At 52.1% G+C, this 17751-nt stretch overlaps 1 protein-coding gene across 1 annotated transcript in view; it reads left to right on the top strand.

The window, feature by feature from the left end:
• CAMTA1 (calmodulin binding transcription activator 1) overlaps window positions 1–17751 on the top strand; it is an 850989-nt gene that overhangs the window by 281433 nt on the left and 551805 nt on the right. The window contains exon 5 of the mRNA XM_047869348.1: window positions 6327–6394. Within this exon, the coding sequence (XP_047725304.1) occupies window positions 6327–6394 (68 nt within the window). The remainder of the gene's footprint in view (window positions 1–6326; window positions 6395–17751) is intronic.

Below are 17751 nucleotides of genomic sequence, written 5' to 3'. Positions count from 1 at the left end.
AGGTGTGGTCGGAGCTGAGACTCAGACCCTCCCCAGATGCTGCAAAGCCGGGAGGGGAGAACCACCAGGGGCAGACATGCGAGCACCAGCAGGGACTGTGTGCTGGGAGGCCAGGAGTGGGGTAGCCATTACTGAGAAGGTCACGGAAGCTGGAGTTCATTGGAGTGAAGCAGCAGGGAGGACTCCCTGGAGGAGGTGGGCTGTGAACAGGGTCAGGCAGGTGGCACGGGGGCTGAGGTGGGAAGGGCCAGAAGAGCCAGTCTCAGGGAAGCCGCTGTGGGTGACCGCAGCCTGCTGGCCACCAAGAGGGGCTTTGCGGTCCTCCATCGGACCCCATCAGCCCCGGGGGGGCAGGCAGGCCTGGCCTGGTGATCGGACGGTGAGTGGTCAGCATGCCTTTGGTGGTGGAGATTCACGACCCCACAGCGGGGACGAGGCAGCGTCGCCAAGTGCGGGGCTCTGCCACTCCTGGGCCCCGCCCTCGCTGCCCCCCTGGAAGGGGCTGGGTCAGTGCTTAGGGGAGGGGCCCGCCCACCTTCCTGGTCTGCAGGGACGGGACCTGGTGGCGGGCAGACGCAGGGGCCCGTGGGACCCAATGGCAGCCTGTTCCCCGAGCCCCTGCCACACAAGGACGCCACACCTTGGCGGCAGCTTTTGTTTGAACGTCCAAAGGACAAAGTGAACATTTAAAACCTGCAAGCTGGACAGTCTTTGCTTTGGAGCCTGCAGTGAGCTCCCTCATCTTGACAGCCGGCTCATTCTTCTCAGCGATGCTGCAGCACCGAGGCTCCAAGAAGAAGGTGACACCGAGGGAGCCAGGAGGCTGGAGAAAGCCTGTGGGTGCAAGTCCACCGCAGTGGTGCTGGCACCTTCCGCATTCCAGTGCCACACCTTGCTGGATGTCTACCCCTTCTTCTTGATCTTTTCTTTTTTTCAATTTTTTAATGTTTATTTTTGAGAGAGAGAGAGAGAGAGAGAGAGAGAGAGAGAGAGAGAACATGAGTGGGGGAGGGGCAGAGAGCAAGAGGGAGTCACAGAACCCGAAACAGCTTCCAGGCTCTGAGTGGTCAGCAGAGCCCGACACAGGGCTCGAATTCACAAACCTCGAGATCATGACCTGGGCCGAAGTCGGACCGACTGAGCCACCAGGCACCCCTTGTTCTTTCTTTTTTTAGCCGCTGGTGGCACTTAGTACATTCACAGTTTGGGGTAACCTTCACCACCATTTAGTTCTGGGCGACTTTGTCCCCGCAAAAGGAAACTGCATACCCAGTAGCAGTCACCCCTCATTCTTCTCTTCGTCCAGCCCCTGGCAGCTGCCAATCCTATGGATCTGTCTGTCCTGAACATTTAATACCAATGGAATCCTACAGTATGTGGCCTTTGCCCCTGGCTTCTTTCCCTCGGCAAGTTTTCAAGGTTCATCCGTGTATCAGACCTTTATTCCTTTTTATGACTGAGCAGCCTTCTGCGGTGTGGACGTCTCACATTTTGTTTATCCATCCATATTGTGATGGGCGTTGGGGTGCTTCCGCCTTTTGGTGATCGTGCATAATGCTGCTTTGAACATTCACGTATACAATTTCGTTTGAGCTCCTGTTTTCACTTCTCTGGGGCAAGCTCTCTTCTTGGTGAGTGCTCCGTGAATTTCCTGGGCCAGATTTGAGTTTGAGAGCCAACGAGACCATGCACGCACCGTGAGTGAGGAGGCCTGGTTCCCAGCGTGGCTCAGCCACAGACGTTGACCTTGGGGAAGTCGCTTCCCTTCTCTGTGCCTTAGTTTCCTGCTCTGTAAAAATGAGGTAGACCGTATCTGTTTCCACTTGCCTAGGTTGATGGAGCTTTGGGGAAAGAGGGAAAGGCCAGATAGTTGGGCTGAAGATCTTTTTTTTTTAAACCTCTTTCCTCAGCTTTGAATGTCTCTCTTCTTGCCTGTTGGCTTTCTCTGCATTGTAAGATATTTTAAGTCAATAGTGTCCGAATATAAGGGATTCTCACTGTCAATTAAGTATAGATGGTCCCATGAATCATACAAGGGTTTTTGGGTGGAAATGAACCTGATCGTGCTGGAAGGAGAGAATCCCACTAATGGATGTTCAGCCTGGCTTCCCCTGGTCCTCCGAAGGGTGGTGGGGCTGTGAAGTGCCTTCAGGTCATTGGGGAGCAGGAGGCTGTAAACCATGTTGGAGAAAATGTGACTCTCCGCATGCAGGCTTCCTTTTTTCCTGAACACATCGTAAGAAATTCAGAACAGCAGTGGAGAGTGTAGGCTCTGGAACCATTCTACATTGGTTTGGGTTCTCGTTCCACAGAGACTAGCCATGTGACCTCGGGCAAGCCACTTAACTGCTCGGTGCCTCAGTTTTCTGACCTATAAAATGGGTATGGTTCCTGCTTCATGGTTTGTTATGAAGGTTAAGTGAGGTTCTCCCCCACAAAGTCCTAGAGCAGTACCTGGCCTCAGACATCATTCTACTAACGTTAGCCATTGTGATGATAGTAACGATGCTGCTGACGAGAAGCCTCTGTTTCCCCCCCAAACCATCCCCTGCCCTGGCCGAGCTGACTGTCCTTACTCTGAATTTTGATGGTTCTTTCTTTGCTCTATACTCTTTAGCACCTACTATTCTGTGCACTTCTTTGGCATATGCACATCCATTTCCCCAAGATGTTCTTAGCTTTGGGACAGTGAGTCTGCCCCCATGGTCTTCCCATTTGGTGATGAGATGGACCAAGACCTGGGCCAGGGAAATGGGCTATGCCACTAGGCAGCATGGGACTGGGAGTAGACAGGTAACTCAGACACGCCCAGTCCAGCTGGAAGCCAGACAGCAACACGGTGACATTCGTTGGTGGCTGAGTTCAGCTCCAGTGCCTGGCCACTTGAGCACCACAGAGGCAAGTACCTGGGTCTAGGCATTCAGTTTCCTTTGCTCAGAAAGGCTAACCTTAAGTGGGACGAATGCTCCACCAAGGGGCTCTGTGTGGGAGGTACTGTTGTCTTGGGGTGGAGGAAGCAGTGGCCTGTGCTCAAAGGTAGTTCATAAATCACTGTGACTTCCTATGGCTTGGCTTGCTTTCATAGCAGCTCAGTAGACCTGAGATGGTCTACAGGGAGCCCCCGCTGGGTCTGGCTACAGACTTGACTGGACAGGTGACTCTGCAATGGTGCTGATGCTGCCCCATCATGTTGACTTATCTCTGTCATCTACCTGACCATGAGTTCTTCAAGAGTAGGCTTCAGGGGGCTCCTGGGTGGCTCAGTCGGTTAAGCGTCCGACTGTTGATTTTGGCTCAGGTCGTGATCTCCTGGTTCATAGGATCAAGCCCCAACTTGGGTTCTGTGCTGATACTGCAGAGCCTACTTGGGATTCTCTCTTTCCCTCTCTCTCTGCCCCCCCTCAACTTGTGTTCTCTCTCTCTCTCTTTCAAAATAAATAAATAAATAAACAAACAAACAAACAAATAAATAAATAAATATATTTTTTTTAAAGAGCAGGGTTCAGAGTGGTCTTGTTCACTGACTGGTGCACAACAGATGCTCAGTAAATATTTGTAGAGTAAATGTTGAAGGCAATAAGTGGTCCAAGGAGTTTATTTCTTTGAAGGACAGTAGCAGTAGGGGCAGCCCTGCCGGATTGGGGTGAGTGTTGGCCAAGAGATGTTCACGAAGGTCTTCTTTGGGTGTCTGCGTCTGTGGAACACTGTGGTAAGTCTCCAGGTGGTTGGGATGCACCGTGCCCCCATCCCTTCTGGGCCAGTAGGGGACACTTAGCTCTCAGCATGGTCCTGGGTAGGGACGTGGATCCCAGGGGTATTCCAGTTGGCACAGGCTAGTTTTCTGGATGCCAAGTTTTCTGAAATTCAGGTAGTTGGGCTGATGCTCATAAGCGGTTCAATTTATCCATTCATTGACTCCGGCCACTGTCTGCTGTCCGTGTTTTGTGAAACCAAGTGGACACCCATAGATAAATGGAGGGGTCAGCTCCAACTAACTCTCAACAGTCCCTGTGATGCTATCATTCCTGCGGGCATAGGGGGTGGAGAAGGATGGAGGGTGTACATCGATGAAGGTAAGTCCAGCAGTGCTGGCAGCTTCCAAGCTGGACCATTTTGGTACCTGCTACCTCATCAGGGGCCTCTAGATGGGCAGCTCACATCATGTCGATCTTATCATGATACTAATGGTAGCTGTGGTTCTGGGGCATTGCTATATGCTAGTCAGTGTATTAAGAATTGTTGCTTCATGAGGTGGTATTACCTCAGTTTCATAGAAAACTGCTTCTACAGGGTAAGCAACGTTCTCAAGATCAGACAGCTAACAAGTGTCAGAGCCAGCACCCAAAGCCAGGTCTGGGTGCTTCCGTAGCTTAACTACAGCACACCTTCCTCCTGTGGCTTGCAGCTAATTAAAGCCAGGTAAAGGTTCACTTGGGAACTGCTGCGTTTTGCTGTTTTTAAGCTATCGCTTCACCTAGTAATAAACCCATACAGACACACAACACACTCAGAAGTTGTGCACACAGACACACGTCCTCACTTCTACATGCACGCTTATTTCCATCATGCCCCCCCCCTTCTTCCTTCCCTCCCATCTCCCCACCCGTCCATCCATCTGCCTAATAAACGTTTGTCAGGACACTGTTAGGTCCTGGGGATACATCAGTGATGACATATTCCTTGCCCTTGAGGAGCTCATGATCCAGTGGGGGATGCTATTCAAGTAAACAAGTAATTAGGATGCCAAGCGATAAATCATATGCAATGGAGGATGGTGTGGTGCCATGGGAGAGCACGGGATGGGCAACCGACCCTGCCATGAATAGTTAGGAGGGCCAAAGGGAGTGGTGTTTGCTCTGGTGAGGCCTCATAGGTGTTTTCTAAGGAGAGGAAATGGAGCATGGAACAGAGCAGGCTCAGAGATGAGAGAGAAGCACGTGCTGGTTGGTCAGCGTCTTTAGCTGCCCTCAATGACAGGAACACGGGCAATGAGGTAGCTCTCTTTTGTCCATGGGTTTCCACTTCCCAGGTGCTTGGTGAAAGGTCCAGGGTTCCAGAGCGAGGTGGTGTGGACTCTGGGTTACCAGTCACTGGCCACCTGGTGGTAGTGGCTGATGTCCATGATCTATGAGACCCTGATCTCCACCTGAGTCTGTGGCCTTCAAACCGCATGCCGTGGGTGGCGTTTTCTACTTTAACCTGCTCTGCTAACAGTTTTGTTGAGTCTTTTCTTTTTCTTCAAGGGTGGGTTTAGCATGTCTGGTCACAGGTGTCAGCCCCGTTATATCCAGGCCCAGAGGAGGCTAACTACAGAGGAAGGGTGTGAGCCTCTGGCTGGCTGGGCTGTTGCATCATCACGAGCCCTCTGGGAACCCTGGCTGCAGAGAAATTCGAGATGAAGACTCCCTCTCTGCATGTTTTCATTGTCGGGGGCCGCAGCTCCGTGCTGTCTCATCACCAAGATCAAGGGAAATGTGTACTAGTCCAGCCTTAATTTAACTTCCAATCCCTGCCAATTTCATGTTAGCAGATCTGTTTGGAGCTGGAAGTAATGGGCCATATCATGCCCCAGAGCCAGAGCAATGACTTATGTTGATGTCACCCACTGGCTTTTTATGGAAATTATTAATAAATCAGTAATTCTATCTGCAGTGATGTTGTTGTGTTTATAAATATTTAATTTACCTTTAGGTGCCCACATTTTCTCCATCTTTGCCTTAAACTCTGCTGACATAGCTCTTCTCTCTGAAGCGCCGCTCAATAGATTAAGTTATCAGTAGAGGGAAAGGTTAACCTCTCTCTCTCTTTCTCTGGCATATGGCTTTATCTTTTCTTTTTAATCTTTGTGTGATTTGGCTCGGGGCTGGGGGTGGGGGTGGGAATCAAGCTGAGAGAACCTGACGTCTCTCGTGACAATGATGAAAGATTAGTACGGCTTCGGAAGGAGGCAGACGAAACTCTCCAATGATGACCTTGTATGAGTGCAGACCTGTTGTTGGGCATGTGTTTGTCCCTCCTTCAAATTAATGACATTCCGTATCTGAAATGGTGTCTGATGTTTCGCTCCCACAGAGAAATATCTTTGTCCTTGTCACCGACTCATCTTTTGAAACCCAGTGCTTTGATTATTATTGTATGGCAGGTTGAATGGAACGAAATCAAAATAGAAGCACCATCCGAGTCAAGTGTTTTCCAGCAGAGATGGTGGGGGGGAGGGTGCAGCCTCACCAGGGAGGCAGCAGCTGGGAAGCAACAAGAACTTTCTTACCTCTCAGGAGCCGATGTGAGCTAATTGTTGTTATTATTTTTTTATTTTTCTGTTGCAGGAAATTGCAGCTTATTTAATAACATTTGAGAAACACGAAGAATGGCTAACCACATCCCCTAAGACAAGGTAACGTCCCAGATCTTGCAGTTTTTCGGCTATGTACAGTGAGTGGATTGATTTTCATTGATTACCTGGTTTGGCCAGTCAGTTCATGGGCAAGTTGAACATACCCCGTTGCCTTTGGTAGCTTGTGACACTGAGGTCTCGTTAATTGACCTAAGATCGTGGCAGTGGACGCAATCCGCTAAAAGCACGGCTGCCGTCAGACAGAGTTGGAACTTTTAACCTGATGGCTGAACGCCGTGTCCCCCCAGCCGGCGGCTTTGAAGGCCTCGGCAGGCGGGAACATCAGGGGAAGTTTATTTTGGGAAAGTGCCCACCTGCCACCACTGTTCTCTAGAAACTCGCTCTCTAAAAGGGAAACTACCTTAACTGTCCACTCTCATCTCAACATGTCTTACAAACTGAGAGTCGAGCTATTCTTGGCAGTGGTAAGAAGATCTCCCAGATCAGAAGCAATGACTAGGTTTGCAGTGTGTTGCGTAGTAAATGTGCTTGAACCTACCGACTGCCACAGATGCCGAACTTCCTCGCCACTTGGGGACGGGGAATTGGTGGAGACTCAGCTGCTCTGTGTTCTGCAGCACAGGTGATAACTGCTTTGTGGAGAACAGTGAAGTTGGGGCGCCGGGTCGTTTAAAAGGGAGGCTCTTCTTTCCTGCTCTCTCAGTTTTTCTTTTTGGTACGTTACAGTGTAGAGCTTTGGGAATATGTGGCCACCAGCTGCCACCCCTGTTCCATCAGCGGTGACGGGGCCGGGCGTTTGTCAGAGTGATGAGTGTTAGCCAGAGTGTGGCTCACACGGTGGCTGGGCTCTGGGTTCGGCTGAAGAGGCAGAAGGCTCAGTCTGTTTCACTTTGGGCAGAAGCACCAGATTCTGCAGGAAAGTTAACAGACCAGGGAAAGGGGCAGAGGTGTGTCCTTTGTCCCCTCGGCCGGTTCCTTGATATTCTTGTTTCTGAGCCATGGAGGAAAGAGGGTCTTATCCTCTAGAACGTTTACTCATTCTAGAAGGTACTTTAAGCTATTACTTTATTAGGATTAGGTTTTACCGCTTAGCATCATTTAGATGAGGACAAAAATGTCCATTTTGGAGGAGGTCAGAGGATGCAGAGGGGAGAGGTTAGTTCTGAGATTCGTGTCTCCACAGGTGGGGCTAGAAGTTGGCTCTGATTTTTTTTTTCTCACCTTTCAGCCTGAATCCCCCTGCAGGATGTCCTCAACTGCTCAGCTTTCCGGGGCTGTGATTTCCTTTGCTATAAAATTAAATGGTTTGCATCAGTCAGCTTTTGCTGGGATCATGCTATCTGAGAAATAATCTCCAAACTTAGTGACTTGGAACAACAGACTGGTTTTTTTTTTTTTCCTGCTTATGGGTCTGTGGGTTGGCTGTGGCTTTGGTTGGGTTTAGGACGGCTCCATGTGTCCTTCTGTTCCAGGCCCCGGGCTGAGGAAGCATCCACAGTCTGGGACGTATGGTCATGGGGTGTGGCAGAGCCTTGAAAGCCTAAGGCAATCCATGTGGGCAGACTGACGATCTCTGTTGGGTGTGGTATCATACGTCACGGATCCCTGAGCCAAGGCCATTTCCATGGCCAAGCCCAATAAGAACAGGGTCAGGGAGGACATCCTTGCATGGAGCGTGGGTGGGGGCAGAGAGGAGACTGAACGGGGCACAGTCTACTGTTTGGTGAGCGTAGCCATGTCCCCAGCTGTGGAAAGCTGGGAACGCTCATCTATCCTTTCTTCTGGGGGCATCTTTTGGGCAGACATTCCCAAACTTGAGAGGGCACCGGAATCAGCCGGAGAGCTTGCTAAAAAATCCATGCGCTAGGACCCAATCCCCAGAGTTTCTGACTCCATAGCCCTGGTGTGGGGCCTGGGGACCTGTTACTTGTAACAGGCTGCCAGGTGATGGGATGCAGCCAGTCTGGGGCCCCACTTTGAGAAGCACTGCCCTAGTTTCTTTGGGGGGGAAGGAAGCCTGTCCGATTTCTGTCTCTGCACCGTTTCCTGACCCCAGACAGTGCCCTCATCTCAAGCAACCTGCAGCTTCCCTGCGCGCCCTTCATCCCTCAGCGAAACCCTCCTTGAACGTAAGTGGAAGGAAAGAAAGAGCTTCTCTTTAGCCAGAGAGTGAGATCCTCTGGAACGCGTCCCGGGCCAGACATCTGATTTCAGATCCGCAGACACGTGCTGTGCTTCAGAACACCCTGTGACGGCAGATCAGTAGAACATTTCAAGCGGGGAGTTTGCCTCGTGCTTCAGCCTTCGGAGTTTGGGTTTCAGTTGAGAAGTGACTGTCACTCACGGTCGTGCCTGACTCACTTGACTTTCTGGAGTATAAATAGAGCCAGGAGACTTCCCATCCCCAGGCACACGGGGCGTGCATGCAGCAGGGAGGGAATGTGGGTTTCAGATATTGACAAATTTGGCTTTGAGTCCTGGCCCTGTCACTCAGTCACTTGGTGACTTTTAGAAAGTCATTTTAGCCCCTCATTAAAAGCTCCACTTTCCTTCTTCACGTGCGAAATGGAGTCGATGGTGGTCCTGTCATCACTGGGCCATCACGAGGATCTCATGGGCTCATGTTTGTGATCCCGCCTGCCGTGAGCCTCAGTGTCGATGCACAGGGACATCACTGTCCCTCTTGTCTGTGAGGGGCGCTCCCCGGGCCTGCTGGAGGCCACAACTTCAGGAGACATCTGCCAGCATTTCTCCGGGCTTTGGAAAGATGAATTTATTTCCTAAAGGCAGAGGGTGCAGACAGAACGTTTCCTATTAGTATTATAATCTCCACTCCGTGTTTACACTTGAAAGCTTCTCGTCCCAGGAGGAGGAAGAGTTGCTGTGGTTGTTTGAGGACTTTCCTAAATTAGTTGTTGAGTTGAGTTTGGATCCCCCCCCTCCCATCTCCAGTATTGAAATTAATTGGTGCAGTTAACTGCTGAGTTCATACAAACCGGCCTCCTGGTACTGAGGAATTAATGACACCAATACTCCGCCGAATGAGAAGGCAATGCAACTCCTGTTTGCCACCGCGGCCGCCACTGCTAATTTCATTTTAGAAAATTAATAAAAATGAATTGCACCACTGACATTTATAGAGTTTCCTAATAAAATGATACATTGTTTGTGTGGAGGAATCCCTATTAAATTAATTGTTGTAATCAGTTCACATATAGATGTTGGTATAGGAGCTGCACGGGGACCCGCTCCCTGTCTCCGTGGCTTGCCGACGGCTGGGGGTTATAAATATAGCCCTTGCTTCGATCCTGCCCTAATTACAGAGAAGGTCCCAGGAGCCCCGCTCACCTGTTTCGTAATGAGGTGTGCTACAAGGAGGCTCCCAGGGTTGGGGGCCTCGGGGGTGGCAGCGGCACGATGACAGGGTTGAGCGTTGCATGTTTAAACAGCCCATATTGTATTATCAGCAACTGGGACCTTCTGGAAATGGCAGTTTGAAAAATCACCCTTCAGGACGTCTTTATTTGGCCCTTGCTGTGTGCTCAGCACTATAATAATACCATTTGGAGGCCCCGGGGAACGCCGCACTCCCCACCCCACCAGGTGAATTCGGAGTCTTGGAGTTAAGAGCCTCCTCCCTCGGTCTAGAATGTTCTTCCAGCTCCTCCTTCTGGCCTTGATTTGGTGTCACTTTCTCTGTGAGGTCTCCCCTGAACACACTATTTAAAATCACACCCCTCCCATTCAGCCAGACCTCCTTTCCTTTCTTCTTGTTTTATGTCTCTCTAGAGCACTTACCACCATCTGACACACGATGTGTCTCACCTAGTTATTTGTTTAATTCATTTATCCATGAACTGACCTCGTCTCGCCCAAAATGAAAATACCGCGATGTGCTGGTGTGTTCATGGGGTAGCCCTAGGGCCTGGAACGGCGCCAGACACACGGCAGGAGCTCAGCGAACATTTGTGGCGTGAACGAGAGAGGCAGAAGACGCATCTGAGCGTGTGAAGGAAGAGATCTGGGTGTTCTCTGTTCTATTTTTGTCTTCTGTGTCTCCCCAGGACCAGCTAATTGACCCAGTGCTGTGCTTTTAAGCCCTTTCGCAGCTCCGCCAGGCAGCGAGGTGCAGAGAGGGTACGTGAGCTGTCCAAGATGGCACAGCAAATGTTAGACCTGGAACTTGAGCCCAGGGTTATCGTACTGCAAAGCTCGTGATCTTGGCTTCTCTGCAGTACCGCCGTGTGGGTGTGGGGTTTGAAGAAGGCCCAGTAAATAGCTGTGCTACATCCTCCCACCTCCCATCTCCAAGAATCCCGAGCCACCTGGGAGAACCAGGCACCGGGCAAAGCCTTCTTTTGTTGGCGAGTGTGGCTAAGGTGGTTCAGCCAGGTGTGTTTCTGTATTGCCCTCCTGAGTCGGATTTTGACTCCCCGGCCCCCCCGCCCACATAGTGCAGAATGCAGAGTCGAGCAGGGCACAGGGAGGCAGGCTGCAAAATTTAGCAATCCCAAGAATTTATTGCTTTTCCCCCCAGGAAGCATGCACCTTCCCTGGAAGCCGGGGACATGCAGATCTCAAGATGGAATTGGAAGAATTCCCTCCCAGGAATCCTGTGTACCCGGTTAGAAGGAGGCTGGAAGATGCTATTAATTACCTAATTAATTAATTAGATTTATATAGATAGCACCTAACACTGAAGCACTAAAGGTCTAGTAATAGAATTTTCCTATAATGAGCACTAAATGCCTCTTGGTCAATAAGCAGTAAAACAGCCAAGTACGGAGGGCGTCTGGAAGGAAAGGGGAAGAAAAGCGAGACCTGAGTTTCAAGAGCATCCAAGTGACTCCAAGTGAGCCACCCCCACCCTCCCTCTCTGTTCTCTCTGGACCCTGCCTGTCCGGTGCTTCTTGTGCTCCTGGTGAAGGCTGGGCAGGAGGGGGACACCAGGTCCTCGGGGCTCTGTTCTTTCTCACCGCGTCCTTCCTCCCAGGGCTCTTGTTCCCTGGATGGAATTAACCAGTGACTCTGCCAGTGTCCCAGACTGTGATCCGCGTCCTCATTCGCCCACGTTCAGCCCTCACCTCACCCCCGGTGTCACGCTTGGATTAGGGAGCCGCCCTCACTGCTCTTCCCTCTCTGGCTGGACCCCTTTCTCCGCACCAGCTGCCCTACAGTCACCTTTGTTGCATCACTGTGCCCCTCAAACGCCTCAGAGACTTCCTCTGAGGTGAGTCCCTCTCCAGTGTCCCATTTAAGGTCGTTCTTGTACCTCAGCCCTTCTTCCTCAGTATTTCCCTTTGACTCCCACCTCGAAGAACCTACTACTGTTAGGGGGCCGCTTCCTGCTCTCCAAACACATCTTCCGTGTCCCCCTACTTTTGCCTTCAGTTCTCGAGCCCTCCGTGTCCCGCCCAGTCTGCCTGTCCTTTGTGTGTTACCTCTTTCCAGGAGCCCTCCCCCAAACACACCAGCCTGTGGTGAGCCCTCTTTGCCGTCAGCCTCCGTGGCCCACATTCACTGTATCGTTGACTGTTGGACCGTTTAACTCTCCCCACCATGTAAGTCTAGCCTCCCCAGTGAGATGTGGGCCCCCCTGCCCTCGGGTCAGGCTGTGTCTTTTGTCTCTGAATGGCTGGTGTACCCAGGAGCTTCGGTGGGGTGCAGGGCGGTATGCAGACTCGGGGCAGAGCAGCCGGTTTGCACCGGCACAGGCCGGTAGAGCGGGGGCCCGTGTGGGCACAGGCTCCCCCCGGAAAGCCCACCTGATCAGGTCACAGGCTGGTGCCTGTAAGTGGCACATGGGGGTGACCTGTTGGCCACAGGCAGGGCCTCTGCTCGCTGGGACAGCCCCTGTTCCTGGGGAGGCTGCTTGAGAGACCAGAATGGGATTGCAAAAATCACACGGCGATCCCATTCAGGTCATTAAAAGATTCCCAGAACCAAAATGCAGTTCTGACAGATGCGGCAACGTGGCTGACGCTTGAGGACACCTGCTCCCTGGAAAGCGCCAGTCACGGGAGGACAATACGGTGGGGTCCACGCTGCGGGGTCCCCCGGGGAGTCAGACTCAGACACAGAGAGAAGCCCCCACCGGGGGCTGGGGGCCGGGGGTGGGGACTTCGTGTTTCAGGGGGACAGAGTTTCAGTTTGGGAGGATGAACAAGTTCTGGAGACGATGGTCGTGATGGCTGCACGACACGGCGAGCGTACTTAATGCTACTGCACCGCACCCTTAAAAGTGGTAAAAACGGTAAACTTTGTGTTACTTGTATTTGACAACGATCAAACAAAAGATTCTCACGGCTACTTCTATAGCTCTTTCTGTGCCCAGTTGGGCAGAGCGGGGGTCAGGGATTGGCTCTGTGTGTGTGTGTGTGTGTGTGTGTGTGTAGGGAGTTCCACTGGAGGATGGAGTCTGAGAGGGCGGCTCTTCTACCTGCATCATTTCAAGGACTGTTCTTTGCAGCTGCAAAGAAAAAAATAAACCGGGTCAGCAGTCATTTCGATGTGGTGACCTTTGCATTCTGCTGAATTGGGGACCTGCTATCAAATTAACATAATGATGTGTCATGTTACATCCATCGCAGTATTTGCCTAACGTATTGAGCAAATCCTTGACGAAGTGCAAACTCCCATCATTAACCAAAGAGCAAGTGTAGTGTGAGCGGGTTCGCAGGTGTGGCGTCTGCTGGCTGAGGACTTGTGAGCGGCCGCATCGCCCATGGACCTTCCCCGGAAGGCATCTGCCTCAGGGTCCTGTAGTGCTGATACGTTTCCCAACGAGGCAGGGAATTAGCCGTGACCTGGATCCCGACAAAGTGTCTGATGTCTCGACGGTGGTGGGGAAATCCCTAGCCTCTGTGTCGAGGCGGGTCTGCCCCAGATTCCAGTTCATTATCAAGGATCACAGATGGCAGAAGAGACGGTGCAGGAGGGGCCAGCCGACGCCACCTCTCTGGACCCGCCGTGTGTGTCCCCGTGCCCTCCCCTGGGAGCTTTCCAGTGCTGCTCTCTCTGGGGGTGGGCGGGGGGGGGGGGGTGGCGTGTGTCCTCCTCTGTGCTTAGCAGCTTGTTGAAATGGCACCAGCAGCCAAGCCAGCTTGCATCAAGTCTCTCCTCACTTCAGGAACCAGGGGAGCAAGTCCTGGGCCTCCTCCTGGAGGAGCCGAGAGAGGGAGTGGAGGTTTATGTCTCCCCGTCTCCCTGGGCCGTGCAGCTGCCAGCTCCTGGTTCCCGCCTCCACTTTCTTTCCCTAGTTTTATTTTTATCAAAAATACCCGTGCGCATAGTTTAAGAAGTCAAACGGTCCTGAAGGGCTTGTGCGAAGGAACAGCAGACCTCTGCCCTGCAGCTCAATCCTGCGTCCCCGGAGTGACCACTTGAGATTCTTTCAGTTCTGAAATTTACCTCTGGACTTCTTGATGTGTTATTCTGCTGTTTCTTGCCTTGTCAAGTTTCGATGGTTATCTTTTGACTTCCTCGTATGCTCAACGAGGATTCAGTTCTCTATCTGACGCTCTTGTTTTCCTTACCTGGAGGAAGGGCTTGGGCTGTGGGATTCTGAGATTCAGCATCTCTGGATGCCGACGTCTGGAGGTAACAGCCGGGTTCTCCCGGATGCTGCCTGGTGGTCTGAGCTGGCTTGGCTGCCAGTGATCTGGGAACCAGGCAGGGAAGGGGCTTGGAATGTCACTGTTAATTAGTTAATTCTCCTGGCTTACATCTTGTTTCCTGCCTTTCCTCTGCAGCCTTCAAGTGTGGAGTCTTTCAGGGTCTCTTTCTCCAGAGAATAAATGTGTCTCCACTAGGGGCAGAGGCCAGGTGGTTGCCTGGTCACTCGGGGTAGACGGAGGGTCCTGAGAGGGGCTGACTGCTCCCTGCACAGACCTCTCCTTGCCTCCCACCTCATTTCAAACCTCTGTCATGTCTGGCACCTAATTCTTACAATGTACCAGTCTTTCTGGGCTCTGCAGACAAGTGGACTTGTTCCCAGGGTCCCTCTGGGGCACGTGGCTTCTACTCTGCTGGAACGCGTTGACATCTCTGTTCACTCCCATCTCTGCTCCTGTCACCCTGTCCTTGCGGGTCTGCCCCTGTTTGCCTTCCCCGCCGGTTGGCCCTGCATATCTACTGGCCCCATTTCTGCTGCTCTCGCTCACGCTGTCTTACGTGCTGTTTTTCTCTTTATCTCGTTTACAGGCAGAAAAGCCTTGCAATGCAGTTTTGAGGTTTCTAAACGCACAACCTGCTCAGGGCCCAGGAAATCCCATTGCCAAGATGCACACACCCCTTGTGTGCAAGGTTGCACCCCAAAGGCGTGCTGACACCACACCTCCAAGATTCACCTCCTCACCTTCTTCAACATACCACCCTTGGTTTAGAGCCTTTCCTGGGCACAAGGGGTGTGGCATGGCCTCTCCCTGGGCAGAGTTTCGAGGGCTTCGGGGACTGCTGGGGGGCCATCTGGTATGCCGTGCCTGTCACCTGACTGTGTGTCTCAGTGCCTTCTACCTCTACATGGTTATGAAGGTGTCTTCCTTGGCTTGTGCAGAAGTCTTACATGGCAGGTGCTGACACCAGGGCTCCCGCGGTGCAAGCTGAGGTGCCGGGCCACCTGTGGGGACTGCCAGGAGGCTCCTGCCGGTGTGTCTAGGCAGGACGGCCGGGCAGCGATGACGGTTTCAGTCTTGCTGGCATTGTGCTCACGCACACCGATGGCATCTCCGCTCCGTGTCAGTGCCCAGTCCCTGCGATCTTGTTTCGTTCCTGCTCCCGCCAGTTCTTTCTCACTGTCTTCATTCCCTTCCTGGATTTGGAAAATGAGGACTGTCTGGTATTTCTGTAATGGGCCCGGGCTGGTGTCTGTGGTATTTCCTCCAGATCAATTCTGATCTAATAAATCGTTGCTGGCTGCAGGAAAAGGGAGCTGCCCGCGCGCCTAGCGGCACTGCAAGGTGGGAAGGTATGTTCTCGGGAGAGGCCATTCTTTGCAATTCATGGTCTTTTGCACGATGAGTAATTCCCGAATTAGCTGGGTATTCTGGGCTGGAGATCCTTCCACTGTTCTCAGTCTGGTTAGGAGCTATTGCTGTCTTTGCTGTTCTTAGATTCCCCACAGTCCTTTATTATGGGGCTTTAAAAAAATTGAAAATAACCAAAAACAAAGGAAGAAAAGTTTCCCTGGTTCTCCAGCTCTACTGAACGTCCCACGTTCCATGTGAGCTTTTGCTTTGTGTGATGTGTGTGCTTACAGGCATGCACACGTGTACACGCACAGACATGGTACACACACGCACACCTGTAGGCACACACACACATATGCACATTCACAGGTGCAGGTACACACGCACATACACATAATATACACATATGTGGACATACATATACACAGACACACACAGACGTGTATGTACAGACACACGTTTACATGTGCACACCTGCGGAAACACACACACGTACTTATGCGTGCAACATATACAAATACACAACCCCCACCTACACGCAGGTACGTGTACAGACACACACATGCACCCTGTCCTTCTCATTGTTCTCTTTTGTAAGAACAGTATTTCTGGGGAAAATTTCCTTCTTTTCATTCGATGATTTAATAAGATGGGACGAAATAAATAAAATTTCTCCTAAAAGAAGAAATAAATTTTTCTGTGGTGGCTGTCCTGACCTCGCCTGGTAGGGAACTTATCATTGATTGAGCTGCTCAGTTTCAGGGGACACCGGGTGTGAAAGGGACGCAGGCCCAGGGTGGGGGGCAGTGGACAAGAGGTGGGGGCGGGGGTCCTGACTGAGCCGAGGGGGCGGCCCTCACCGCTTCCAGGCCATGTTGTGATTCCCATCAGCGGCCTAACGAGGTCTGCAGGAATTTGGGAGTAGGTGTTGGTGGGAATCCTTCAGGCACAGGAAACGTTTTGCCTGTGGCAGATTCGTGTGGATGGGTTTGTGTGTAAAAGGCAGGTGGCGCCTGGCTAGGGTGGAGGGAAGTCAGACCACTGCCAGGTTTAAGGGGAACGTTGTGGAGAAAGGCAGTGAAATTAGGGAAAAAACAAAACTATGTGCAGTGACGTAGGAGAGAAACCAAATGAGGCACGTCCGCTTCTGTCCAGGAGCACAGCCCAGCCCGCCTGGAAATGTGCATTTCCACGTATTTCTCCACAGGCAGACCCGTGGCCCCCCTGCCCCCTTGTCACCGGCTCACTGTAATCAGTCCCGTCCACCAACTTTGGGGGGTGCTGCCCCCCGATCTGGGGCTTGAAGGGGCTCCACTGGAAGACACATGGTCTCCCGTGGAGCTACGAGTGAGCCCTTTTGCTCCTGAACCACACCACACCACACTACGTTGCCACCCCTTGTCATTGTCGGTCTGCTTCTGTTCGTGTGTTTATTCGGTGAATACTTTTGGATCGCCCTCGGTGTGCCGGGCGCTGGGCTGGGCTCTGGGGATGTGGCAGTGGATAAGACAGATAACGTGAAAGGGTGGCAGTTTGGAGGAGCTATGAGGGACCAGTGTGGTGAAGGGCTGTCCCCCCACTGGGGGGTGGAGAGGTGATGGGTGGGCTGCCTTCCGGAAAGGCCAAACTTTGGGCAGAGACCGGACGGATGAGTGTGTGTGTGTGTGTGTGTGTGTGCGCGCGTGTGTGTGTGCATGTGCGCATGTGAGTGCACGTGTGTCATTGTGTGCACATGTGTGGGTGCATGTGTCCATATGAGCATCTGTATGCATGTGTGTGAGCACATGTGTGTGAGCATCTGTGCATGTGAGTGAGCGTGCAGGAGTGCCCATGAGTGTGCATGTGTGTGAGCGCACGTGTGTGAGCATCTGTGCGTGTGAGTGAGCGTGCAGGAGTGCCCATGAGTGTGCATGTGTGTGAGCGCATGCGTATGTGTGAGTGTCCATGTGCATGTGTGTGAGTGAGTGTGTGTGCATGTTGGGGGTGGTGTTGTGGGAGTGTGAGCCTGGACAGAAAGTCCTTGCCCCGGAGGTAGTGAGGGTGGGGAGAGCAGAGAGCCCAGTGGTGGTGCTGGAGGGGCAGGTAGGGCTGAGGTTGGGGAGGGCCATGGAGACCAGGCAAAGATTTGGGGATAATGCGGGACCCTGCGGGAACTCCTGGGGGAGGGTTTTGAGCAGGGCAGGTAAATGAGCAGATACCATTAACAGCCTCACCCTGGTCGCCCTGGAAGTGGAGAATGAACGGGAAAGACAAGAAAGGAAGTGCAGAGAAACGGCAGCTCTCACTTGCCTCTGAAGGTACCCATTTTAGTGATGGAAAGACCGTCTATCGGAAGGTGCCAGATCCTGTTAGCCATATCCACTTGGAAAGAGCAGTATGACCTGGTCTGACGAGTTTAGAGAGTCAGAAGGACCCTCAGCTGCTCTGAGT

This window comes from Prionailurus viverrinus, chromosome C1 (genome assembly GCF_022837055.1).
Source record: "Prionailurus viverrinus isolate Anna chromosome C1, UM_Priviv_1.0, whole genome shotgun sequence".
Classification (NCBI taxonomy): domain Eukaryota; kingdom Metazoa; phylum Chordata; class Mammalia; order Carnivora; family Felidae; genus Prionailurus; species Prionailurus viverrinus.
This window is presented reverse-complemented; position numbering and strand designations above follow the sequence as displayed.